The 27,616-nt window shown below is 44.4% G+C and overlaps 4 protein-coding genes across 21 annotated transcripts in view; 1 reads left to right on the top strand and 3 right to left on the bottom strand.

The window, feature by feature from the left end:
* akap13 (A-kinase anchoring protein 13) overlaps nucleotides 1-7,305 on the bottom strand; it is a 121,561-nt gene extending 114,256 nt beyond the window's left edge. For all 4 annotated transcript variants that reach the window (XM_066649356.1, XM_066649358.1, XM_066649359.1 and 1 more), the window contains exon 1: nucleotides 7,086-7,305. The gene's annotated coding sequence lies outside the window, so the exon portion shown is untranslated. The remainder of the gene's footprint in view (nucleotides 1-7,085) is intronic.
* A 5,472-nt stretch (nucleotides 7,306-12,777) lies between these two features.
* Nucleotides 12,778-21,851, top strand: psmd13 (proteasome 26S subunit, non-ATPase 13). Its single transcript, XM_066649232.1, has 13 exons — nucleotides 12,778-12,983; nucleotides 13,942-14,020; nucleotides 14,130-14,164; nucleotides 14,593-14,648; nucleotides 14,740-14,783; nucleotides 14,902-14,988; nucleotides 15,474-15,645; nucleotides 16,855-16,934; nucleotides 17,584-17,709; nucleotides 17,862-17,924; nucleotides 18,336-18,416; nucleotides 21,111-21,227; nucleotides 21,682-21,851. The coding sequence occupies exons 1-13, from the start codon at nucleotides 12,883-12,885 to the stop codon at nucleotides 21,775-21,777; spliced, it is 1,137 nt and encodes a 378-aa protein (XP_066505329.1). The 5' UTR covers nucleotides 12,778-12,882; the 3' UTR covers nucleotides 21,778-21,851.
* A 2,755-nt stretch (nucleotides 21,852-24,606) lies between these two features.
* Nucleotides 24,607-25,759, bottom strand: cox8b (cytochrome c oxidase subunit 8B). Its single transcript, XM_066649886.1, has 2 exons — nucleotides 25,476-25,759; nucleotides 24,607-24,765 (listed from the first exon to the last, which is right to left on the bottom strand). The coding sequence occupies exons 1-2, from the start codon at nucleotides 25,578-25,580 to the stop codon at nucleotides 24,673-24,675; spliced, it is 198 nt and encodes a 65-aa protein (XP_066505983.1). The 5' UTR covers nucleotides 25,581-25,759; the 3' UTR covers nucleotides 24,607-24,672.
* A 266-nt stretch (nucleotides 25,760-26,025) lies between these two features.
* Nucleotides 26,026-27,616, bottom strand: part of tesmin (testis expressed metallothionein like protein) — a 29,586-nt gene continuing 27,995 nt past the window's right edge. For 12 of the 15 annotated variants that reach the window (XM_066649417.1, XM_066649426.1, XM_066649415.1 and 9 more), the window contains one exon: nucleotides 26,560-27,265. The gene's annotated coding sequence lies outside the window, so the exon portion shown is untranslated. Of the gene's footprint in view, nucleotides 26,230-26,559; nucleotides 27,266-27,616 lie in introns of those variants that run through there. The other 3 variants (XM_066649412.1, XM_066649413.1, XM_066649414.1) reach the window with 3 other exon arrangements.

Below are 27,616 nucleotides of genomic sequence, written 5' to 3'. Positions count from 1 at the left end.
GGGGGTCACACTGACTTATTTCTGCTGTTACAGTTACATTACTTAAGGTGGAACTGACTCTAAATTCAGGAGAGCTCTAACTGCATGAAAGTAAACGCAGACCCAAAGTGCTACAAAATTAAACAGCTCGAGTTACACATGAGTTTCTGTGGGAATTCAAACAGTGAATAAACACTTACAGAGAATTTACACTTCAGACCCCAACAAGATACAATCGCTTCTTACTCACACACACCACTCCACCTTAAAAGATACAGTCGCTTCTTACTCACACGCACCGCTCCACCTTAAAAAATACAGTCGCTTCTTACTCACACACACTGCTCCACCTTAAAAAATACAGTCGCTTCTTACTCACACACACCGCTCCACATTAAAAGATACAGTCGCTTCTCACTCACACCGCTCCACCTTAAAAGATACAGTCGCTTCTTACTCACACACGCCGCTCCACCTTAAAAGATACAGTCGCTTCTTACTCACATGCACCGCTCCACCTTAAAAGATAGTGGCTTCTTACTCACATGCACCGCTCCACCTTAAAAGATACAGTCACTTCTTACTCACACACACCGCTCCACCTTAAAAGATAGTGGCTTCTTACTCACACTGCTCCACCTTAAAAAATACAGTCGCTTCTTACTCACACACACCGCTCCACCTTAAAAGATAGTGGCTTCTTACTCACATGCACCGCTCCACCTTAAAATATACAGTTGCTTCTCACTCACACTGCTCCACCTTAAAAAATACAGTCGCTTCTCACTCACACACACCGCTCCACCTTAAAAGATACAGTCGCTTCTCACTCACACACACACCGCTCCACCTTAAAAGATACAGTCGCTTCTCACTCACACACACACCGCTCCACCTTAAAAGATACAGTCGCTTCTCACTCACACACACACCGCTCCACCTTAAAAGATACAGTCGCTTCTCACTCACACACACACCGCTCCACCTTAAAAGATACAGTCACTTCTCACTCTTACTTAACACAAGCATTCTCCAGAATAGCTGATGTTGCCTGGGCACAGTAACAAACCTCATCTCCGGCTTCCAGCAGCCTGTGAAGGAAAAGCTGGAATTTATGGAATTGGGACTGAGCTCACATGGCACAGGAGCCACGCAGATATTAAACAAGCACAGAGTAAACAAACAGCAACCGGAGACAACAGACAGCGAAGGCTCTCACGCAGACAGCAGTCTCCTACAAGGCCTCACAGCAGGAGCCGCACACACCAACACAACTCCACAACACTGTGGCACAACAAGACTGGTGAGCGTCTTGGAAATGTTCACACTATTATGTTTTTCGAGTTGCAGAAATTCCTTGTTTCATCAAAAACAACCACAGAAAGTCTCTGGAGCTGCTACAGTGCCTGGGGCATCTGAGGACACACAGGGCACTATTTCTGACTGTGATGTATTAAAGAGCATGTTTCCATAACCAAAGCGGAAAATTTAAGATCGACAAAATTCTTTAAGGACCCCCGGATGCAGCCGATCTGAGACGCCAAGTCACGGCTCTTTAAATCAGAGCTGGAGATATGATGCTAAAGTTGCTAACAAACACTGGAATTCAATAGTCACCCAAATAGCCTTTGTGAATACACTGCACAGACTGACCTTCCTCACACATTTCAGCTCAAAATAGAAGGACACTCTCATCCACATACGCCCCAGTGTCCCAAGCGTGTCCTACAGGAAGCTCCCGGAGCAGTTGGTGCGGTGCGAAATGTCTTGAGCTCTACAGAGAAAGTCAGTCACTTTACAGTCCCCACTGACACACACACTACATCCTAACAACAATCCCATTTCTTATTTTTCCCTCTACCCCTTTATTTCAGAGTCCTTTTGCCCCTGGAGCTTACAGGGTGCAGTATTCAAAATCACCCCCCCCCCCCCCACGAAGCAGGACGACCCTTCAAGACCCTGGTACGTCATCAGAACACAAATAAAACAGAGCAGCGCTTCATTCCCAGGTGACTAGCGCCGCTCTGTAGCAGCTCTGCACCAGTCTGCAGTGATATCAGAGGAGCTGAGGGCCTCGTTCTCCTTCAGAAGAGTTCCACAATCAGAGATTACCCCCCTTTTCTCACTCTTCTGTGATATGCATGTCTTTATGCTATCTTCTAGTTCCACCTTAAATGCTGCAGTAGCCACAGCCACCAGAATGGAATCGCTTCACAATTTAAGGTGGAACTAGAAACTCCCGAGACCTCAGCTGCTCTTCGTTCTGAAGTAAAGGCCATAATCCACTGAAACTACATTAAACTCAGAGGATACACCGGGGCTCACAGAGTTTAAAGAGAACACACTGACACTTGTGGGTGTCCCGCCGCTGATTCCCGAGGCGCCATAACCCTCCGTTTGAAATGTGACTCTGAAACACCAGTTGGAAGGGCTGTGTCGCCCTCACACTTCACCCCACACCTCTCTCCTGACAAGAACTGAGACCCCCACCCCCAGGGGATACGGAGGGGTAGGGCTCAGTGGTGGGGGCCAGGAGGGTAAATATAACTCGCTCTAAAGACGCAATACATGTCTCAGTCTTTCAAATTCATTAAAAGTATGTTCTCTTCAGTTTTGACGGATGTAGTTTTGATAAATAACGCATGCCTACATCGTGATCCTTTTTTTTTTTTACATATTGCCGAGCCCTAACTGAAACCCTCCTGGGTGCTTTGAATTTCCGAGCACGTCTTATTGCGCTCACTTCCTCCGGGGTTTGCACACACACAAAAAAAAAAAAAACATCTGCTTTGTGTCTTGTCTTGAAACGAGGGCCAAGCCTTGCCCCAGACTACAGCTCTCACTTTCAGCATGTGAAAGCACTTCAGCTGGTGCACTGGAATGCACAGCCACACAAAAGCCAGTATTTCAGGATCTCAGCGAAGCAGCTGAACGGCTCCACAGCGAGTACAGAGTGGAGCAGGCGGACCAGGCCCGAGTCTGTTACAGCTGAGACCGGGGACGCCATCCATCCACGTCTAGATCGACACGACTCTTCGCAGCGAGGCTGTTTATTTCCTAAGAATAAAAGGATGTGGTTTTTAACGTTGTGGAAACTTTGCACCAAATTAAAAAATTCTGCTGGGGTTCTTTAGCACCCTTCGGAAGAAGAGAGAAGAGAGAAGAGGAAGGAGAATGCACTCTTCTATTAGTGGCAAAGATTAAGCTACAATTTTTAAAACAATTATTTGTTTAAAGTAACACTAGGTAGTATTTTTTTCTTAAAATCACAGCTTCAAAATCACTGTGATGCTCCACTGAGCTGTAACAGGAAGAACAGACCCCCCGTCGCTGTAACTTTTGGAGGAGGGTAGGTAACCACTCCCCACTCCCTCCCACCTCACCTTTGATTTTATAACAGTACAGTAAACGTGATTTACACTCTGCAGCTATAGGGGGGGAGGCTAATATAATACGGAAGCAAAAATATTAAATCTCACCTATTGTTACTTTAAAAAAAAAACAAAGTCACATTTAAAGTTTGGTGTTTTTGCTCCCTTTTCAATTCACTTTTACTGCACTGTTCTGAAATCATGCAGGGTGTATGTTGTGGTTTCATATCCACCTCCACCAGTTACATAGGGCAGTTTCTGCGGTGCTGAGCCTACCACAGCTCAGTGAAGCAGCACAATGACTTTAAAGCTGTAATTTGAAAAACACAACATACACTTTTAAAAATGATGGTTCTTCAAGGGTTCTTTAGTAGAACCCTGAACGCCTCTGTACAGAAGAACGGTTCCTCTGCTGTAACAAGTCTGACATTAGAACCCTTTTCCCAAAAATGCAGTATAGAACCTTCTATAGCACGTTCTCCAAAGAACCCTTTAATCGTGTAAAAGGGTTCTTCGAGTGTTTGGGGTCCTATACAGAGCCATTTTTTTTTACTAAAGAACCCTTGAAGAACCATCGTTTTTAAGAGAGTAATGTTGATTTAAATTGGAAATATTAGTCCTGAATTTATAATCAGAACGATGAAGAAATAAATCTATAAAAACGTATTTAGGGAAAAAAAATAACACACATTGAGTGTCCTGCTCGTGCTTCATACGTGTTTCAGAAACCCAGCCCTGAGATTTGCATGTCTGCATGAGAATGGGGGCAGAACGTAGCTGCACACGGAGGGATTTCCATATCCCAACTGAACCCTTCGCCGCAGGCCATAGACGCGGCTCTTCCTCCTGAGCTCAGGGAGTCTTTACCTTTGGCTTTCAGGGACTCCTTTCTCCTGATCTTCTCAGGGCTTCTCCCTCATGTTCTTCAAGTTGTTCTCCTACAAAATCTTTTCCTCATGTTTTAAAGAGGTTCTCCTTTAGCAGCTCAGTTTCTCTCAGTGGTTTGCCTCATGTTCTTCACAAGGCTTTCGTTTTGAGTCTGGGTTCCACTCAATGATTCACCCTAATGTTCTTTGGGTGGTTCTCCTTGTGTGTTGATGTCGGTAGTGGATCTTCCACTTGGTCTAAGGTGGTTGTTCTCGAGCTCTTCAGGGCACTGCACCCACACTGAGGGCTAAACGATCTGGAGAAATGATGTGGCCATGAATTTCAGACCCGTTCTTTAACCGTGATTTCAATGTAATCAATGTGAGACACAGTGGGGCACTACCCAAAGAGAAGGGCATGTTTCGATCATATTCTAACGTCTTGTAGGATGTTCAAGGGCCTATTTTACCCCATGGACTTTACACCAGTCTTTTCCCCTCCCACAGTATCACTGAGCATGTGTCCTGCACTCACCCACACGGCGGGAACTCACCCTGGAGCGGGAGCCGCCTTCGGAAATGCATTATATACATAAAAATGTATTGATTAAATTTACCACAGTGTTAAACTACCTGGGTCTGTTTGCAGTGCAATCTCTGTGTGTTCTGGGAGGACCAGCACTATCCCGCCTTTATCATTAACCTGAGACGTGTTCAAAATGGCTGCCTACTCACTATTCTCGATATTACTCACTAAATAGTGCACTATTGTTTTCCAATGTATCGACTTTATAGGGTTGGACAATAATTAAATAATTCAATATCGCAATAAAAAATAATTCAATAACAATGATAGGACTCTTAAACACATTTTCAAAATTTCAGTGTACATTATTTACAGCATCAGTCACTGACTGATGGTCATTAGAGGGCGCTGTCAGCAGTTCAGCGCTCAATTTTAAAGACAAAGCCAAGAGGTTGTTGTTTAACGGTGACGTCATGTTGCTTTCAGTTCTTGTCAGTTCAACGCAGACGACCAGCACCAACTCTCCATCTGTAAAATCTCCAGCTGCAGCAGAGATCACATTTGTTTTTATCCGACTCACGACGGCAGCTCGTAAAATGACGCCGTGGTCTTTTGAAGACGTTCAAACGCTCCTCGGATCGGTGGCCGACGAAAGAATCCAGCGAGAGCTGGACGCTGCAACAAGGAAGGAACAAACTCTACTGATCTGTCTGAACTGATGACGGAGCTGTGTTCAGTCCCAAACAACAACAACACGCCGATACACCATGAGTAAACACCGCTTAACGTTACCGCCGCCGTTGTTGTGGTTTCCAAAGCCCACTGTTCCCCTTAGAGACGGGGTTAGAGACGACACCAGATACATTTCAGGGGGGAGCTAACCAGGGACCAATCAGAGAGTAGAGTCAAGTAGAGTAGGAACCATGCCGTGGAAAAGTGCCATATCATAAGAAACTGAATTCAGGACGTTAGTGGTGACTGGTGGTATTGCTACACGAGGTGACCCAAAAACAAAAACAACTGTTAAACATTATGAGACAGTGACAGGTTAGTTTCCTGATTAATTTGTGGCAAATAACTAGATGGCAAGCACTTAATTTACCCATTGTAAAAGTCACCTTAACTGTCATCACAACAATTGCCCCACCCTGGGGAATGTGGTCGGATCGGCCACTGCTAGACAAATAAATATGAAATGAGCAGCAGAATAAGGCTATTCCACTTAAAGCTTCCAGAGCATTATCCTGGGATAGCTTTAATAGAGAGAATAGAGCCTCTGTTGTTGCTATCCCAAGCTCAGCACTGCAGATACTGTACTATGTAACCTTTAGAGGACGGTAGAAAACCACCCCAACCCTCCCAATTTTTTTTCAATACAGTGCTGTAAAACACTAGGGGGCGCTCCAGGAGCATAAAACACTAATCTTACCTAGTGTTACTTTAAATGAAGTAGTGGACACCTCATAATAGTGCTAGACCTTAACGTTTATGGAAAGCTACTTTAAAATCTGTTCTTCGGGTAACACTAAGCTAAACCGCCCTGTCAGCACACACACACACACACACACACACACACACACACACACACACCAGGCTCATCTGGGAAGGTTTTACCCAGCTGGGTAGATCTGTCCATGGGTTAAACGTTGTCCCACATGTGGCCCCATAGTTCTATGTTTATACAACACAGGCAGCCCACCTGGGTCCCACTGACAGACCCTGTACCAACCCACTCAGAGCCCATGGACATCTTGAACCCAGATCTCCTACGAGAATAGACCAGCCAGGGACGTCAGCCATGGCCCAAATCCTTCACCGTTAACCGGATCATTTGAGCCCGGTGCTGAGAGCGGTCCAATAGGAACGTCCCTCTGGTTGTGTGTCTAAAAGTGAGAAATCCTACTTTGTGGGTTTGAGAACGGCACCAGATTTTCAGGTTAACTTTCTTCTTCAGTCAAATGCACTGTGTTCAGAGGGAGTCTAAAGACAAGCAAAACAGAGCTCACCCTCTTTCAATTACAAGCAGCTTTCCTGTAAACAGGGAGAAATGAAGCACAGTGAGAGAGTAAAAGTTTGGAGAACTTCATCATCATCATCATCATCATCATCATTCCCAGAGACTGTTTCTCCACAGCAGCAACAATCCCTTCAAATTCCATCTCATTTTCTAAAAAAAAAATACACCAGAAATTTGTGGGCGAATGAAATTCACAAGTTTAAAAAGCTCCCACCGATGCTAGAGCTCTAAAAAGTCACGGAAAAGCGTCCAGAACCACGCACAGCCGCGTTTAGAGCTCAGGCTGAGCGCAGAGGGCTGTTGGGGATGGTTTTTATGGAACTCACCTCGCAGACCGCAGTGCTCAGATCCTCCTGCTGCCTTCCACAAACAAACATACCCTCCTTTAAAAGCCAAAAACACACAGCTACGCGGGCTAAACACCGGTCGGTCCGCTTCACGGATACCCCAAATATGTCCTCTCTCGGTTTCGGGCTTGTTTTCGCTCTGGTAGATAGTTTAAATGCCCTTTTTCGTGGCAGAAACAGAGAGCTCGGTGAAGTAAGTTTAGTCCACGCTGAGTGGAGGCAGAACTGCTGGGCTGGGATTAAACAGAGCGCCGCGCCTCTAGCGGTCAACAGCGGAACTGCATCTTCTCTCACACACATTCATTCGCCATGCGTAATTATTGCAGTAATAAACAATTACGGAAGCCCAGGAAGGCCATGGAGTCTCGTATATCAAATTTTCCTTTTATTAGGTTGTTTTTATACTTTAATTTAATTATTACAATTATTGCAAACACTGCCTTCTGAAATAATTTACTTACTCTGCTCTCACTGAGTCAAAATGTGAATGTGTATGTGAATGTTGTATCAGTCTTTCCCCTAATACCGGCCACTGCCGTATATGGTGCAATTCCGCTCTCTCTCTTCGCCAGTCGCATTGGGTAAAACAATAAAACGTAAGATCAAACCCTAGTAGGGCATTTAAACATCAGTCTCGCAAGAAATCACACATCTAAACAATATTTAAGTGTCTCTAACAGTGTTGTAATTCTTTGTGTGCGAAACTGCATGTGGAACACAACACATTTCCATTTCGCGAAATATATTTCTCTCAGTGTAAAAGTTAACTTAGCGGTTAGCTTCCTTTTCACTGAGGGGAAAAATCTACCGCCATTTTAATCCTTACATGTAGAGTACGGATACCAACGCAGGACAAACGTAATCTCATTGTGAACCTCTCAAAACCACTGAATGTGGTAGAAACTGTCTCATTTGACTGTCACAAGCAGGGGAGGTGGCCGAAGTTAGGGGGCGCTAATAATCTTAGCAGTATTAGCACCTACTTAAACAAAAGCGTTTTTATCTAAAAACATATTTTCTTTCAAAGTCAAGCAAGTCTTGGACATTAATCTACACACATTTGACTCCTGAAAAATGTTGATTTGAGTGAGTAAAGTACTTCTATTTATTTACAGTTAGCTAAGATTCCTAATATTGTAATTTAAGTGGCTGGAACTTGGGGTAATTACGCTAGTGTCTAAAGTGTCAAAGAAGGACAACTTAGCACTTTAGGCGTGATTTATACTGATTAGGCAACACAAAGACTCAGAAAATCCTCTCACAGCACTTTAAAAAACACCAGGTTGTATTTTTAGTTTAAAGTCAATGTAGATTCTGGGGAATTGCTGTTCAGACTCCAACTCTTGCTTGTGTTCATTCAGGAGCACTGCACGTTTTAAGGTGGAACGGTGTGAATGAGTAAGAAGCGACTGTAGCTTGTTGGTGGTTGAAGTGTAACTCGTCAGTAACTTTTTATTCAGTTATTTTTATTCACCAGCTATGTGTTCGGATGTTAGCTACAGTCTCACCAAATTTGGAGTGAGTTCCACCTTAAATAATGTAGCTAACAACGAAAATAATCAGTGTTACTCACCTATGGAGCAGGAATAGAGCAACATCCTCATCCTGTTTCATGCTTTTCAACGTTTGGAGTTTCTGCAAACTTTCAAACACCTCCAAATGCCATTTCTAATCTGGGGCTGAGAGAGAGAGAGAAAGAGAGAGAGAGAGAGAGGGAGAGAGAGAGAGAGAGAGAGAGAGAGAGAGAGAGAGAGAGAGAGAGAGAGAAGAGAGAGAGAGAGAGAGAGAGGGAGAGAAATGCCTGAGCCAGTTCGGACCCAGACATTTTCCCCGTTTATGAGCCAGGGCTGTGTACAAACACCAGACCTTTTCCAAATCAAACAGAGCGGAGAGCAGCAAATTGTGAGGAAATATTCTTTGAATTTTATTGAAACTGCATTGGATTAAAATCTTTCATTCATTCATTCATTATCTGTTTATCCAATTCTGGGTCGAGGTGGGTCAAGAGCCTACCCGGAATCACCGGGCGGGAGCATACCCTGGGGGGGGCAGGGGCACCAGTCCCTCACAGGGCAAAGACCTTGAACATCCACTTTAAAATTACAGCCTCTGAATAATTTTGACTGTAGTAGGGAGAACATAGTCTCTCTGTTTGCCACTTCATTCTTAGCACTGCAAAAACTGCACTATGTGAATATTGCAGGAGGTTACGTGTGCGTGTGTGTGTGTGTGTGTGTCTGTGTGTGTGTGTGTGTGTGTGTGTGTGTGTGTATGTACCCTCTAGTAGTAAAAACAGTATAGCACTGTGTGTAAATGTGGCTTTTACTTCCCCTCGTTGATCACTTAATTACAAATACATACAGTGTACTTCCACATGGTGTGTGTGTGTGTGTGTGTGTGTACCTGTGTAAACAGAAAAGATTACTCTGTTGACAGAAACTGACCACAAATGAAGAACTATGGTGAATGCAAACTGAACATCCACAGATGAGTCTCTAACTGTACACCAGTGAAGGGGGGGTGGGGGTTTCTTATAAAGTGGCCAGGGGGTGTATATTAATAAGGATTGTCTGAGGTACAGTACAGTACTCCGCACGAACCTTAAACCCTGTCGTCCACAGATGAGGAGTTAAAGAAAATGCTGCAAGGTTGAGGGGGCTTTGTTTTTCTTGCTGTTCTCAAGTCCCTCACGCTCAGTGTTTACACTTCTGGAGAACACCTGGATTTAAATGGGTCGCTGATCCCTCCAAGTTTAGCAGATAATAAATATTCAGTGTCATGGGCTGCTGTAAACAGATCCATGTGTTTTTAATTAACTGCTTATTACAGATACAGAGGAGCTCACTTATTTAGTCAATAACTGATCAACCAGTCAACAGACTGCCCCAGCATCTGACTAAATCACTGTCTGACCCCCTAACAAACTGACTGACTACCAATATACTGTGTACTGTACTGTAGTGTAGTGTTGTGTTGTGTAGTGTAGTAAAGTGTAGTGTACTATAGTGTAGTGTACTACAGTGTAGTGTAATGTAATATAGTGTAGTGTAGTGTACTGTAGTGTAATGTAATATAGTGTAGTATAGTGTAGTGTACTGTAGTGTAATGTAATATAGTGTAGTGTACTATAGTGTAGTGTAGTGTACTGTACTGTAATATAGTGTACTACAGTGTAGTGTAATGTAATATAGTGTAGTGTAGTGTACTGTAATATAGTGTACTACAGTGTAGTGTAATGTAATATAGTGTAGTGTAGTGTAGTGTACGGTAATATAGTGTACTACAGTGTAGTGTAATGTAATATAGTGTAGTGTACTATAGTGTAGTGTAGTGTAATGTAATATAGTGCAGTGTACTATAGTGTAGTGTAGTGTACTGTACTGTAATATAGTGTACTACAGTGTAGTGTAATGTAATATAGTGTAGTGTACTATAGTGTAGTGTAGTGTAGTGTACTGTAATATAGTGTACTACAGTGTAGTGTAATGTAATATAGTGTAGTGTACTATAGTGTAGTGTAGTGTACTGTAATATAGTGTACTACAGTGTAGTGTAATGTAATATAGTGTAGTGTAGTGTAATGTAATATAGTGTAGTGTAGTGTACTGTAATATAGTGTACTACAGTGTAGTGTAATGTAATATAGTGTAGTGTAGTGTAATGTAATATAGTGTACTACAGTGTAGTGTACTGTAATATAGTGTACTACAGTGTAGTGTAGTGTAGTGTAGTGTAGTGTACTGTAATATAGTGTAGTGTAGTGTAGTGTAATGTAATATAGTGTACTACAGTGTAGTGTAATGTAATATAGTGTAGTGTAGTGTAATGTAATATAGTGTACTACAGTGTAGTGTACTGTAATATAGTGTACTACAGTGTAGTGTACTGTAATATAGTGTACTACAGTGTAGTGTAGTGTAGTGTAGTGTACTGTAATATAGTGTAGTGTAGTGTAGTGTAATGTAATATAGTGTAGTGTAGTGTAGTGTAGTGTACTGTAATATAGTGTAGTGTAGTGTAGTGTAATGTAATATAGTGTAGTGTAGTGTAGTGTAGTGTACTGTAATATAGTGTACTACAGTGTAGTGTACTGTAATATAGTGTACTACAGTGTAGTGTAGTGTAGTGTAGTGTACTGTAATATAGTGTAGTGTAGTGTAGTGTAATGTAATATAGTGTAGTGTAGTGTAGTGTAGTGTACTGTAATATAGTGTAGTGTAGTGTAGTGTAATGTAATATAGTGTAGTGTAGTGTAGTGTAGTGTACTGTAATATAGTGTACTACAGTGTAGTGTACTGTAATATAGTGTACTACAGTGTAGTGTAGTGTAGTGTAGTGTACTGTAATATAGTGTAGTGTAGTGTAGTGTAATGTAATATAGTGTACTACAGTGTAGTGTAATGTAATATAGTGTAGTGTAGTGTAGTGTAGTGTACTGTAGTGTAATGTAATATAGTGTAGTGTACTATAGTGTAGTGTAGTGTACTGTACTGTAATATAGTGTACTACAGTGTAGTGTAATGTAATATAGTGTAGTGTAGTGTACTGTAATATAGTGTACTACAGTGTAGTGTAATGTAATATAGTGTAGTGTAGTGTAGTGTACGGTAATATAGTGTACTACAGTGTAGTGTAATGTAATATAGTGTAGTGTACTATAGTGTAGTGTAGTGTAATGTAATATAGTGCAGTGTACTATAGTGTAGTGTAGTGTACTGTACTGTAATATAGTGTACTACAGTGTAGTGTAATGTAATATAGTGTAGTGTACTATAGTGTAGTGTAGTGTAGTGTACTGTAAAATAGTGTACTACAGTGTAGTGTAATGTAATATAGTGTAGTGTACTATAGTGTAGTGTAGTGTACTGTAATATAGTGTACTACAGTGTAGTGTAATGTAATATAGTGTAGTGTAGTGTAATGTAATATAGTGTAGTGTAGTGTACTGTAATATAGTGTACTACAGTGTAGTGTAATGTAATATAGTGTAGTGTAGTGTAATGTAATATAGTGTACTACAGTGTAGTGTACTGTAATATAGTGTACTACAGTGTAGTGTAGTGTAGTGTAGTGTACTGTAATATAGTGTAGTGTAGTGTAGTGTAATGTAATATAGTGTACTACAGTGTAGTGTAATGTAATATAGTGTAGTGTAGTGTAATGTAATATAGTGTACTACAGTGTAGTGTACTGTAATATAGTGTACTACAGTGTAGTGTACTGTAATATAGTGTACTACAGTGTAGTGTAGTGTAGTGTAGTGTACTGTAATATAGTGTAGTGTAGTGTAGTGTAATGTAATATAGTGTAGTGTAGTGTAGTGTAGTGTACTGTAATATAGTGTAGTGTAGTGTAGTGTAATGTAATATAGTGTAGTGTAGTGTAGTGTAGTGTACTGTAATATAGTGTACTACAGTGTAGTGTACTGTAATATAGTGTACTACAGTGTAGTGTAGTGTAGTGTAGTGTACTGTAATATAGTGTAGTGTAGTGTAGTGTAATGTAATATAGTGTACTACAGTGTAGTGTAATGTAATATAGTGTAGTGTAGTGTAGTGTAGTGTAGTTTAGTGTAGTGTACTATAGTGTGGTGTAGTGTAGTGTAGTGTAGTGTAGTGTAATGTTGTTGTTGGACTCTCAATCCCCGCCAGGGGTCAGTGCTGAGTGAACGGCGGCTCTAAAAAGCGACGGTAAAGCGAGGTGAGAGCAGGCTGAAGCAGCGGCAGCACGTTAGCGATAAAGAGTGAGACGCTAGAATAAATCTCCGGATCCGAGGATGAAGGACGCGGTGGGATTTCTGAAACAGCAGCAGAGCAGCAGCTCGTCTCCGGAGACCGCGGCCGAGTGGCACCGGCTGGAGGATTTCTACAACAGAAAGTAGGAATAAAGCAGCTGAGTCACTTAGCTAGGAGCTAACCCCAGAACAGCGCCTATTTACACAAAATAAAGACTAAATACTGTAATAACTAACGCTTTATACGGCAGTAGAGTGTTAATAATACAGTAATAAAGCGTGTAATAAAAGATATATGTGATTAAATGCACAGGAAGATGAAGTTAGAGCTCCTCAATTGTCCGTTCCACCTTAAACAATGTATAGAATTTAACGAAAGAAAAACATTATTATGGTACAACAGTGAGCAGATGTTTAATACAATAACAACAGGGTTATATTCACTGGTGCAGGTTAATACTGTGATAAAGCCTAGTACAATAATACAGTAGTAAATTGTGTTTTCACAGGGAATGATGGAAGTTATCCTCTTATTCTAATTGTTCATTCCACCTTAAATTATGTAGCCGTGAACGAGAGAGCAGAAAATACACTACTGAATAGTATCATTAATACAGTAATAAATGAATTAATAGTAGAATTAAGTAGCTATTTAAGGTGGAATTAAAAATTCTGTTTAGATGTTAGCAACTTAGTGGATCAGACACAGCAGTGCTGCTGGAGTTTTTAAACCCCTCAGTGTCTGGACTGAGAACAGTCCACCGACCAAAAACATCCAGCCGACAGCGTCCTGTGTCACTGATGAAGGACTAGAGGACGAGCGACACACACTGTGCAGCGACAGATGAGCTACTGTCTCTGACTCTACATCTACAAGGTGGACCAACGAGGGAGGAGTGTCTCACAGAGTGGACAGAGAGTGGACACAGGGTTTAAAAACTCCAGCAGCACTGCTGTGTCTGATCCACTCTACACCAGCACAACACACACTAACACACCTGCTCTGTGGGGGTCCTGAGCACTGAAATGTATTGATAATTAATGTAGATGAGGTCATTTTAAGGTTATGACTGATCCTTGCATCTGTTTTTCCTTTGAAAGGTTGTGGCACCAGGTCACTCTGAAGCTGCTGGACTTTGTTCAAGACCCGCATTTCTCCAAAGGAGACGCCCTCATTCAGGTACTGCATGTGTACCAAAGGACAACACACTCCTGCACACATTACATGTCTATATCCACACACAGAGCACTAATAAATATCTAATATATTTGTATTATGTTCTTCACAGCTTTATGAAAACTTCATCAGTGACTTCGAGCACAGGTGAGTTTCTTCCGTAGGGAGTTGTAATTGCTGTACAGTACCCATCAAAAGTTTGGACACACCTCCTCATCAGTGATTGGTGGAGTGGAGCTAGTCACTGTATAGAGCTGTGTACCAGCCCCTACCTCTGCACAACCCCAGTTACAGTCTCAGACACATTCAGAAGGGAGCGGTTCTACAGATTAACTCTCGACGAGGCCACGGCTGTTCACTGAAAACCGCTCCAGGTGACGACCTCATGAAGCCGACTGAGAGAACGGAGAGAGTGTGTGAAGCTGTCTTCAAAGCCACAGGGGGCTACTTTGAAGAGTCTAAAGTGTAAAACATAGTCTGCTTTGATTGTGTATGTGACGAAGAAACCTTGATATGATGTGATAATCTCACGAGTGCCTCTCACAAACCTTTTTTCTTCTCTTTCTCAATTGTAGAATCAATCCTCTGTCGTTAGTAGAGATCGTGCTCCATGTGGTCAGACAGATGCCAGGTAAAACACTCTACAGATTTCTTCATACGTGTCCTGTTTAATTATCGAGCGCGGTGTTAATCACATTTCCTGGTGTGTTACATTTCGACAGATCAAAGCAGTGCCATAACTTTCCTGGAGAAAACAAAAGAAAAGGTATGGAAACGAATCTGTGACATTCACATCTCAGTCTTTGATCTCACTTGGCTTTTTCATTTCTCAGAACAAAGCTTTGTGTAAACATTTGTGGTTTTTTTTTTTATTCACAATCAAGGTGAAAGTGAGCGATGAAGCGGTGATCCTCTGTAAAACAGCCATCGGCAGCCTCAAGCTCGACATCAACGACCTACCTGCTACAAAGGTGCGTCCATTAACTGGGAAAATACACTGTAGATGTAGGAGATATCCCCCCCTCGTCTCCACAGTGGAACACAGTTCTGTTTCTTAGTGAAACGTCTGTGACCTGCTTTGGTCCAAACCCCACGAGCCCCACAGCAGTGTTCTCCCCCTGTGTAAACAGCCCCTGTTCAGAACGCCCGCTTTCAGCACCTGTTCCTTTAAATGATAATGAGCCGCTTGCTGTTCACCCCGACCCCGAGCGCACAGCAGTGAGGAGCGAGGAGCTCTAGTTTTTAGCCGTTTTCACTCTGTTCTCTTTCTTCTCCGTTCTCGTTTTCTCTGTTTTTACTCTTACTCGGTACTCAGGTTTTCTCCTACATCAGTAGACCAGGGCTGACCCAGTATCGGAATGCTCATCAAAATGGAAATGTCTATTATATTATCTATAATATCTAAAAATATATATTTTTGCTGTTATGTAAAATTCTGCTGTTGTTCATTTTATAGAAACTGATCGAGGAAGTGGAGGAGATGTTGAACAATCTGCCGGGAGTGACGTCAGTACACGGACGGTTTTACGACCTCTCCAGTAAATACTACCGCATTATTGGAAACCACGCAATGTACTACAAGGATGCGCTCCGATACCTGGGTTGTGTGGACGCAAAAGACCTGCCAGGTAACTGTACCCTTTATACAAAGACTAAAGTCGAACCTACACCTTAGACATCAACACTGCTCCTACACCACGACCTGACGCACTCCAGAAATGTAACTATGCATTGTTTTGACGCAGACCACATCGTCTCTAATTGGTCGGTAGTCGGATGGACATTGTTTATGTTGAACCAAAGAAATACAGAAACATGGACTCCTCTCCTTCACACACAGAGACGCAGACAGCTGCACATTTAGGAAGATGTTTGAGATTCAGCCCTAGTGGTGTGGCAGTGTAATTGCAGAACGACGTAGACACTGACCCAGAATTATAAATGGCGTAGGGCTCTTGTGTAGCCTGCGGTGCTGGAACTTTCAGCTGAAACGGCATAAAATATTTAAAACTTGTGTGAATATAATACTAAGTACATTCATTCATTCATTCATTATCTGTAACCCTTATCCAGATCAGGGTCGCGGTGGGTCCAGAGCCTACCTGGAATACACCCTGGAGGGGGCGCCAGTCCTTCACAGGGCAACACAGACACACACACACACACATTCACTCACACACTCACACCTACGGACTGTGGGAGGAAACCGGAGCACCCGGAGGAAACCCACGCAGACACAGGGAGAACACACCACACTCCTCACAGACAGTCACCCGGAGGAAACCCACGCAGACACAGGGAGAACACACCACACTCCTCACAGACAGTCACCCGGAGGAAACCCACGCAGACACAGAGAGAACACACCACACTCCTCACAGACAGTCACCCGGAGGAAACCCACGCAGACACAGGGAGAACACACCACACTCCTCACAGACAGTCACCCGGAGCGGGAATCGAATCCACAACCTCCAGGCCCCTGGAGCTGTGTGACTGCGACACCTACCTGCTGCTCCACCGTGCCGCCCCATTACATCATGAGAATAATACATACTACCAATACAGATTAGTGCGCAGAGTGCAGTACTCAATTTCATTTCATTTATCATTATTATACATTATCAATAATAATAATAATTATTATAAAGGTATACCTTCTTGTAGAGCTCTATTTATAGATCATTAACATAGATCCAGGTTCAGTAAAGAAGGAAGAGAGTTTAATGAAAAGCTGTACTGAGCTCAACACATCATTTTACTGATGAACAGAGGAACAGAGTCCCACAGCTTTAAAACTTCGCTGTCATTGTGATCACGTGTCTTTTTCCCAACAGAGGCAGAGCAGCAGGAAAGAGCCTTCACTCTGGGATTGGCTGGCCTGCTCGGGGAGGGCGTGTACAATTTTGGAGAGCTGGTATGTGATTGGATTAGAGGTGGTAGGGGTTTCAGGAAGTGCAGTTGTAATAAATTAACATGGGTTCCCTTATAGAATAATGGATTCGTGTAGGAAAGCCTAAATAAATGTGCTTTTGATCATCAGAGCGTTTGCTTGACTTCAGACATCCTAAAGGGGGAGCTCTTGCTGGTTTTTCCATCAGCAAAATAACAGAAACACCAAGCTGGAATTTCACATCCTCTGTTCAGCACTTTATTCCAGTAGAACAACCCTCAATGACACTTCAGTTTACAGATACACCATATACATACACTATACACACAACCCTGCACTGTTAGAATGTACATTAGTTATATATTACTAAGAAATATGTAGATGTATACGTGACGATAACTGATTACATATTACAGGCAGTCAATAAGTGCTGGAGCTAGAAAATTACAGCTAGAGCAAGGACACCTAGAGGACAACATAGGATTGAGCTAGAGTTAGATGACAACAACTAGATCTAGATGATGAGCACTAGACAACGGAGGTTAGAGCTAGACATCACAGGCTACAGATGATGTGGTCTAGAGCTAGAACTAGAACTAAACGCAGGGGTGCTACAGCCACACTTGTTTTACAGTACTGTGACATGGTTTGAAATGATGAATTGGTTTTTCAGCTGATGCACCCAGTGCTGGAGTCCCTGAGGAACACAGATAAACAGTGGCTGATAGAGACACTCTACGCCTTCAACTCGGGGAACGTGGAGAAGTTCAGAGCCCTGAAATCCGCCTGGGGACAGCAGGTGAGGAAGCAGTGTGTGCTGAACTATTATTATTATTATTATTCCTCATCAGAAATAGTATAAATGGTAATTCCAAGGTGTCATCAGTGTTCAGCTGTGGTGTAAATACGTGCTACTGATTATATATTAATAGCTTCATATCTGTGTTCCAGCCCGATCTCGCAGCACAGGAGCCCAAATTAATGCAGAAGATCCAGCTGCTGTGTGTGATGGAGGTAAGAATAGTTCACCTAGAGACACTCATGTTGCTGAGAAATAAATTATTTATTATATCAGATTTAGTGTCGTCGATTATTAAGAGATAAAACAGGAGAAAACACAAGAACGGGGAAGAAAGAGAACTGTGCGCTCGGGGTCGGGGTGAACAGCGAGCGGCTCATTATCATTTAAAGGAACAGGTGCTGAAAGCGGGCGTTCTGAACAGGGGCTGTTTACACAGGGGGAGAACACTGCTGTGGGGCTCGGGGGGTTTGATTTAGAAACAGAAGTGTGTTCCACTGTGGAGAAGGAGGGAGATCCTCTTTAATGAATGTGTTATGTGCCTTAAACAGATTAGATTTTAGCATGAGGACTGTTACAGCTGGAGTGTCCTGTTTAACGGCTTTTGTTTTATCTCATTTCCACAGATGACTTTCACCAGACCAGCGAATCACAGGCAGCTCACGTTCCAGGAAATCTCTCAGAGCACCAAGGTCCCAGTGAATGAGGTAGGTCCCACTTTCACAGAGTTAACATTCATTCATTCATTCACTGTAACCTCACCCGAAGGAAACCCACGCAGACACAGGGAGAACACACCACACTCCTCACAGACAGTCACCCGGAGGAAACCCACACAGACACAGGGAGAACACACCACACTCCTCACAGACAGTCACCCGAAGGAAACCCACGCAGACACAGGGAGAACACACCACACTCCTCACAGACAGTCACCCGGAGGAAACCCACACAGACACAGAGAGAACACATCACACTCCTCACAGACAGTCACCCAGAGGAAACCCACGCAGACACAGAGAGAACACACCACACTCCTCACAGACAGTCACCCGGAGGAAACCCACGCAGACACAGGGAGAACACACCACACTCCTCACAGACAGTCACCCGGAGGAAACCCACGCAGACACAGGGAGAACACACCACACTCCTCACAGACAGTCACCTGGAGGAAACCCACGCAGACACAGAGAGAACACACCACACTCCTCACAGACAGTCACCCGGAGGAAACCCACACAGACACAGAGAGAACACATCACACTCCTCACAGACAGTCACCTGGAGGAAACCCACGCAGACACAGAGAGAACACACCACACTCCTCACAGACAGTCACCCGGAGGAAACCCACGCAGACACAGAGAGAACACACCACACTCCTCACAGACAGTCACCCGGAGGAAACCCACGCAGACACAGAGAGAACACACCACACTCCTCACAGACAGTCACCCGGAGGAAACCCACACAGACACAGAGAGAACACATCACACTCCTCACAGACAGTCACCCGGAGGAAACCCACGCAGACACAGGGAGAACACACCACACTCCTCACAGACAGTCACCCGGAGGAAACCCACACAGACACAGAGAGAACACATCACACTCCTCACAGACAGTCACCCGAAGGAAACCCACGCAGACACAGGGAGAACACACCACACTCCTCACAGACAGTCACCCGAAGGAAACCCATGCAGACACAGGGAGAACACACCACACTCCTCACAGACAGTCACCCGAAGGAAACCCACGCAGACACAGGGAGAACACACCACACTCCTCACAGACAGTCACCCGGAGGAAACCCACACAGACACAGAGAGAACACACCACACTCCTCACAGACAGTCACCCAGAGGAAACCCACGCAGACACAGGGAGAACACACCACACTCCTCACAGACAGTCACCCGGAGGAAACCCACACAGACACAGAGAGAACACACCACACTCCTCACAGACAGTCACCCGGAGGAAACCCACGCAGACACAGAGAGAACACACCACACTCCTCACAGACAGTCACCCAGAGGAAACCCACGCAGACACAGGGAGAACACACCACACTCCTCACAGACAGTCACCCGGAGGAAACCCACGCAGACACAGGGAGAACACACCACACTCCTCACAGACAGTCACCTGGAGGAAACCCACGCAGACACAGAGAGAACACACCACACTCCTCACAGACAGTCACCCGGAGGAAACCCACGCAGACACAGAGAGAACACATCACACTCCTCACAGACAGTCGCCCTGAGGAAACCCACGCAGACACAGGGAGAACACACCACACTCCTCACAGACAGTCACCTGGAGGAAACCCACACAGACACAGAGAGAACACACCACACTCCTCACAGACAGTCACCTGGAGGAAACCCACGCAGACACAGGGAGAACACACCACACTCCTCACAGACAGTCACCCGGAGGAAACCCACGCAGACACAGGGAGAACACACCACACTCCTCACAGACAGTCACCTGGAGGAAACCCACGCAGGTAGAAAATTACAGCTAGAGCTGGACGACTAGAGCAAGGACAATGTGGGCTAGATCTATACAACAAGGGTAGAGGTAGACCCTGTAGCCCAGAGGTAGATAGTGAGAGCCAATGATGTAGATTCAGATTTTTAGTTAAAGGGCCACTTAATGTGGGATTTTCAAAAAAAAAAAAGTTTAATTGTATAATTATTTAATGTGTCAGGCTTCAAAGGGTTAAATGATTTTATTGCACTTTAACCCTCAGCGTTTCTGCTTTAACTTTTATTTGTTTATAAGATTTTATTTTACATTTTTATTGGTCAGTTTTATTACCTTTATATTTAAGGCTTTTATACGTATCTTATTTCCTCTCAGTGGTCCTCAGTGTTTCCTTTGCTTTATTTTTGTGAAGGTTTATAAATGGAATCTGTTAGAAATTAATTTGCTTTGCCTTTCTTTACTTTCGTAGAGATATTTGTGACCTGTTCATTTCCAAAGTTTTCAACACGTGGTCAAAGCGTGTCGTAAAATAAATGAGGGACAATGTGGGAGACCATATTATTACATTAATAACTGTAAACTCATTAGAAATTATTCTTTAGTTTGAACAATTTTCATCATTCTCATTTTTTTCTTTCTCTTCTCTCACACTGTCTTTCTGCTGCCCTCTCTCCCTCTCTCTCTCTCTCCTCTCTCTCCCTCTCTCTCTCTTTCTCTCTCTCCCTCTCTACTCTCTCTCTCTCTCTATCTACTCTGTCTCTCTCTTCCTTTCTATCTATTCTCTCTCTCTCTATCTATTCTCTCTCTCTCTATCTACACACTCTCTATTTTCTCTATCTATCTATTTTCTCTCTCTCTCTCTCTCTGTCTCTGTCTCTCTCTCTCTCACACACACACAGGTGGAGCTCTTGGTGATGAAGGCTCTATCTGTTGGACTCATTAAAGGCAGCATTGATGAGGTGGATAAGAAAGTGCAGATGACATGGGTACAGCCAAGAGTACTGGACCTGCCACAGGTAACTTACACACACACACACACACACACACACACACACACACACATTTACACTTGCACTAATCACAGCCTCTATTCCTTGAAGTTGTAAACAGTCAGGGTCTGACATTTTCTTAATTCCACACTTTATCCTCATCTGTCAGTTTAAGCTCTGGCCAATAGAGGGGGCTGCTCCACTCCAGACTCAGGGACAAATGTGCAGTTCAGTGCTCTACTCGTACTGTCTGAATATCAAAACATCTGCATGGATTAGTTGCACTTCCTATAAATTTTGTGTGAGAAACATCTTGTGGGCTCGTGTCCTCCTCCGGGTGACTGTGAGGAGTGTGGTGTGTTCTCCCTGTGTCTGCGTGTGTCTACATCTTGTGTTCTTTTGTGTGTGTTCTGCACATCAGCTGTTTGACTGAGCAGGACAGCAGAGCCCTTCAATTGTTTGTGTGTGTGTTTGTTTGCAGATAAAGGGAATGAAGGAACGGTTGGACTTCTGGTGTGGAGATGTGAAGAGCATGGCCATCCTAGTGGAGCAGCAGGCGCAGGACATCCTCACATAAACACACACACATGCTCTACCCACCCTGTCCTGTACCTGTCCTGTGTTTGTGCATGAATTTACATATTTCATTAAAGAGATTTTCTCTAAGCTTTGTGTGTTTATAATTGTAACATTTTCATTTGATCAAGAAAAGACGCTCTTTAAAGGTGAAAGCTGTGGTGTGTGAGTCTGAGAGGGACGTGTTGCCCACGGTCACATTTACGTATTATCATCTTTTATCGTGACGTATTCGTTCACTGAGAATAAGTCTTTTATATCTACATCTTCATACAATTCCTCTTCCATCACAGGCCTTCACTGTGTTTCTACAGGAGCCCAGAACGGACAAACCACACACTTCCCTAGAGGGCGTCTTTTGCTTTTTTACGTTGAAGCAGGTTAGGGAGGGAGGAGGGAGGGGTATACAGTGGGTTGCACTCTGTAGCCTCTCCACTCTCCACTGCAGGGTACACTTTGGACAAATAACCTAAGTGTACTGGGATATTTATGAACAAATTGGTTGGATTCAGTAATTGAAGCACTTCACTGGGTTGGGTTTAGTGTCAGACGCTGGGTTGTTGTATATTAGACTATGATTTAATTAAAATAAACTGCAATTAACTGTGATTATGGAGCAGTTCTCTCATGGAGCATCAAAGACAGACCATTTCAGAACACCGCCCCTTTGTTTCTGTAGGTGTGTGTGTATCAGGAAACTGAGGGAATAGTGTTAATAAATCATCAACAAAGAACACACTCACCAAACAGCCACAAGATTAAAACCAGTGCTCTGTTCTAAGTTAATGTTGGAGCAGAAGAAGTGGTCAGTGAAAGGGTCTGAGGGCCACACTGTGGTGGTTATAATGTTGTGGTCAGTCTCCAGAACTAAGGTCTGTGGGGAGTTCCCGGTGTGCAGCGGTCAGAACCGACCCAAAGTGTTCAGAGGAAGGAGGAGTGCTGAACGTGTGTTTGTGTTCTGACCCGGTTCTATCAGAGCAGAGTTAACTCTTTTAGCGGTGCGTGTTCTGACCCAGTTTTATCAGAGCGGAATTAACTCTTTCAGTGGTGTGTGTTCTGACCCGGTTCTATCACAGCGGAGTTAACTCTTTTAGCGGTGCGTGTTCTGACCCGGTTCTATCACAGCGGAGTTAACTCTTTTAGCGGTGCGTGTTCTGACCCGGTTCTATCAGAGCAGAGTTAACCCTTTCAGTGGTGCGTGTTCTGACCCGGTTCTATCAGAGCAGAGTTAACCCTTTCAGTGGTGCGTGTTCTGACCCGGTTCTATCACAGCGGAGTTAACTCTTTCAGCAGTACATGTTCTGACCCGGTTCTATTAGAGCAGAGTTAACCCTTTCAGTGGTGCGTGTTCTGACCCGGTTCTATCAGAGCAGAGTTAACCCTTTCAGTGGTGCGTGTTCTGACCCGGTTCTATCACAGCGGAGTTAACTCTTTCAGCAGTACATGTTCTGACCCGGTTCTATTAGAGCAGAGTTAACCCTTTCAGTGGTGTGTGTTCTGACCCGGTTCTATCACAGCGGAGTTAACTCTTTCAGCGGTGCGTGTTCTGACCCGGTTCTATCAGAGCGGAGTTAACTCTTTCAGCGGTGTGTGCTGCAGTAGCTCTTCTGTGGGATTGGACCAGCCTTCACTCCCTCCTCCATCAGTGTCAGTGGTGCACCTGGTGTTTTTAATCTTATGGCAGATAGGTTTGTTCAAACACAGCCAACCGTCATGTGACAAAAGAAACCACAAGCATTGTTTTAGAACCCGTTTTACAGCCTGGAACAGGAAGGACTTCAAAATTAAAATATTTTAACGAGCTCTCAACGTGTTCACTTTATCTCAGCTCAGTCAACAGCTGGCCCGGTTCTGGAGAATATTAAACAGACTCATCTGTGTGGGCTTTAGTGCCCCCCCCCACCACCAAAACACTGCCCCTCTCCTCCAGTCACCTGTCTCCTGTCTGTGAGGAGTGTGGTGTGTTCTCCCTGTGTCTATGCGGGTTTCCTCCAGGTGCTCTGCTTTTTTGCAGACACAGGGAGAACACACCACACTCCTCACAGACAGGAGATATATGGCTCTTTTCCACTGCATGGTCCCTACTCTACTGGACTCTACTCTCTGATTGGTCCCTGGTTGATTTTCCACAGCCCCCTCCCCCCGAACAGTGGGCTTTGGAAACCACAACAACGGCGGTGGTAACGTTAAGCGGTGTTTACTCATGGTGTATCGGCGTGTTGTTGTTGTTTGGGACTGAACACAGCTCCGTCATCAGTTCAGACAGATCAGTAGAGTTTGTTCCTTCCTTATTGCAGCGTCCAGCTCTCGCTGGATTCTTTCGTCGGCCACCGATCCAAGGAGCGTTTGAACCTCTTCAAAAGACCACGGCGTCATTTTACGAGCTGCCGTCGTGAGTCGGATAAAAACAAACGTGATCTCTGCTGCAGCTGGAGATTTTACAGATGGAGAGTTGGTGCTGGTCGTCTGCGTTGCGTGGCGTAGAGTGACGACTCTCTCTGGACGATCAGCGCTCTGCAAGGTTTACACGCCACGGTTTAGTCCCTACTCGACTCGCTCTGAACCACGAGAGAACAGCCACTAAACAAGAACACGCTTCCAGAACCAGGACCTGATTCACCAGGTGGAGAGCCTAGTCTGGAACCCTGCAGTGGAAAAGCATAGTATTTCTCCTCATTAGCGAGAACCCTCCTAACGTCACACTACAATCCTCTGAGATGTGAAGCTAAGTATTCATGACTATTCCTCCCCACTGATGGACCCCACCCAGTGTGTGCAGCTGCAGCTTCAAAACACAGGCGATGCGTCTTGCTTTAGTTTTAAACATTCATTTATTTATTAAACAGAGTTTAAAGAGGATTTTGATGAGGAATGCAGATGAAGGGACGATCACTTGTTAACGCTTCTTGTAGTCCTCCAGATTCGCCAGGATCCATCCGGACGGGCCGAGGATCGTCGCAAACATCACAAGCAACACAATCCCCTGCTCCTGTAAACACAAGAGACACACACTTTCAGGTTCTCTACAGTACACTAGAGCAGATACGGAATAACTCACAATAAACACTAGTGTCTGATCCACTCTACACCAGCACAACACACACTAACACACCACCACCACGTCAGTGTCACTGCAGCACTGAGAATGATCCACCACCACATCACACCTGCTCTGTGGGGGTCCTGAGCGCTGAGGAACAGGGGGGTGACAAAGTATGCACAGCCACAGGTGGCCTACAGTCTGTAACTGTAAAACTAGAGTGTCCGGTGCGGTCAGAGGAGGGGAGAAGGCCAGGCCTGACCTCTGTAGGTCTGAGGACACATTAAAAAAGGACCTGAGCCTGTTCTAAATCCCTGGATCCGGTTCAGATCTGGGCCTGGGCCTGAAGCAGCGGCGTGACCTCATGTGTTCACAAGGTCAAACATGGGGCTGAATTCCAACACATGCTCCTAACACACACTGGAGGAGTTTAGAGGGGTCTCACACACACAGAACCGAGCCGGCCCGGACAGAACAGTGGAGATATTTTGAGCAGGAGAAAGCTGATAGGACCCTACTCTACGTGAGGAGAGGGACAGCTCTAATGGCGCACTTCAGCTTCCCTCAGTGTCGATAACATAACGCACGCAGATGGCCCTCTTTTTTTTAAGGTGGAACGGCTGAGACGGGCTCGTTGAGGAGTGTGTGAGTGTACTCACCGCCGCTGAAATCTCGTGTTTGGCGGGTTTGACCGAGATCTGGGCTCTGGAGATGAGACTGTGCCTCAGAGGGGCTCGGAGGAGACCCACGGCGCGGTTCCACATGGCTGCGTTTGTTCGCCTGGTTCAGGGCAGAAACGAGGTCTGAAGCGTTTGAGCTGCTGCTGGACTCTGAACTCTTTCCCCGTCTGTGTCCACCTGCTCTTTACCGCCTCCCAGAATAAGAGCCGAGACTCTGGCGCCGACCCGCCCACTGCAGGCTTCTGAGACCGACACTTCCTTCCACACGCTTTCATTCCGCACTCAACTGCATTTTACTTTCATTTTTAGACCAAACCACACACTCAGTCTGTCTCTGGACTGTGGTGTTTATAGTTGGGTTATGGTTATATTTCATTTCTCAACTGTTGCTCTGTAGTGTCTCAGGTTTTATTTGTTTTTATTATATTTCTAAGAAGGAGAACGTGTGTATATTTATATTTAAAATCACTTTTAATGTTTGTTTATTTATCTTCACTCATTCATTTATTGTCTGTAACTCTTACCCAGTTCCGGGCGGCGGTGGGTCCGGAGTCCAGCCGGAATCACTGGGCGCACTGTAGGAACACACCCTGGAGGGGGCGCCAGTTCTTTCATTTTTCCCCCTCGTATGCCTTGGGGGGGCGCGATCACGCCGTCATGCCTCAGGTGAACTCTCCAGTCCGTTGAGGGCTTGTAATGTGTGTGTGACGCTAAGCTCCGCTCTCTACCTTCTCTGTGATTGGGTACAGAAAACATAACCTAACTTTGATCACTTTTTAGTTGAAGAATAAAAACATTTGTTTCTCCAAAACTGAACACTGTCCTCAGAAGTGGGGTTTTGTCCTGACATTTGACATAAACACACACACACAACTGAACATTTTTAGTACACACTCTACTTACAGTGAACACACACACACAGAGAGAGAGAGAGAGAGAGGGGGGGGGAAGAAGAGAGAGAAAGAGAGGGGGAAAGAGAGGGAGAGAGAGAGAAAGAGGGGGGAAAGAGGGAGGGAGAAAGTGAGATAAAGAGAGAGAGAAGGGGAAAGAGAGAGAGAGGGAAAGAGTGAGAGAAAGAGAGAGAGAGAGAAGGGGAAAGAGAGAGAGAGGGAAAGAGTGAGAGAAAGAGAGAGAGAAAGAGAGAGAGAGCAGTGCCAATTCCACTGCAATTCCCCAACTAAAGTAATGAGTCTTGACCATGAGGGAATACCCTGGTTGTACTTCAGTACGGTTCCAGACTGCGTCTGTGATAATAACCTGTGTGAGACACATTTACATGTTCTGCCCTTTCACTCTGTTCTTACTCAGTGGACGACAGTGAAATCCTCAGAGCACATGTGCAGAGACACTCAGACACAGTCGGCTGAAGTATGTAGCTGGCAACATTCTCTGTGAAACCCAACCCTGCACTACACTATCACACAGTGTGTGTGTGTGTGTGTGTGTGTAGCTATGTTTCTATGAGAGATCACGCACCTCATATTCCCTACTGCTTTTCCATTCACAGCTGCCTCTGCCCTGCTGTATCACGGTGAACAAACTGCAGCCCTGAACTAAACGTAAAAACAGGACCAAGCCCCAGCTGTTCACCATGAGATTAACACTATTTAAAGGAACCATGCCCAATATTCCTACCTTAATCAAAATGACAGAGGGAACAGAACCTCTGTTGTTGCTACGCTGTGTGCTCAGCACTGCGGAAACTGCACTATTTAACTTTGAGGACAGTAGAAAACACCCTCCCCCTCCTACTTGACTCCAGGCCAGTGCTGTAAAAGGAGAAGTACACTCTTCAACTGTTGAGGAAAGGGTGGCACTTTGGCGCAGCAGGAAGTGTGGATAAGAGTTACAGACAATTAATTAATGAATGAACTGTAGGGGGAGCTCAGGAGCACAAAATACCAAATCTTACCTAGTGCTGCCCTTAAATCTTTAAAGGCTAAGCACCACTTAATGGACCTCCATGAATATTCCACATTATTGTAGTTACTGACAGATATAAGTATGAATTAAAATGAAAACAGCAGCTTAATTTGCTTTAAAACTGACAATTTTATTAAATTGACGGAAAAACCCGAGCTCGCTACGGAAATTCTTGAACGCAACCATGACGTCACTGG

This window comes from Hoplias malabaricus, chromosome 17 (genome assembly GCF_029633855.1).
Source record: "Hoplias malabaricus isolate fHopMal1 chromosome 17, fHopMal1.hap1, whole genome shotgun sequence".
NCBI lineage: Eukaryota > Metazoa > Chordata > Actinopteri > Characiformes > Erythrinidae > Hoplias > Hoplias malabaricus.
This window is presented reverse-complemented; position numbering and strand designations above follow the sequence as displayed.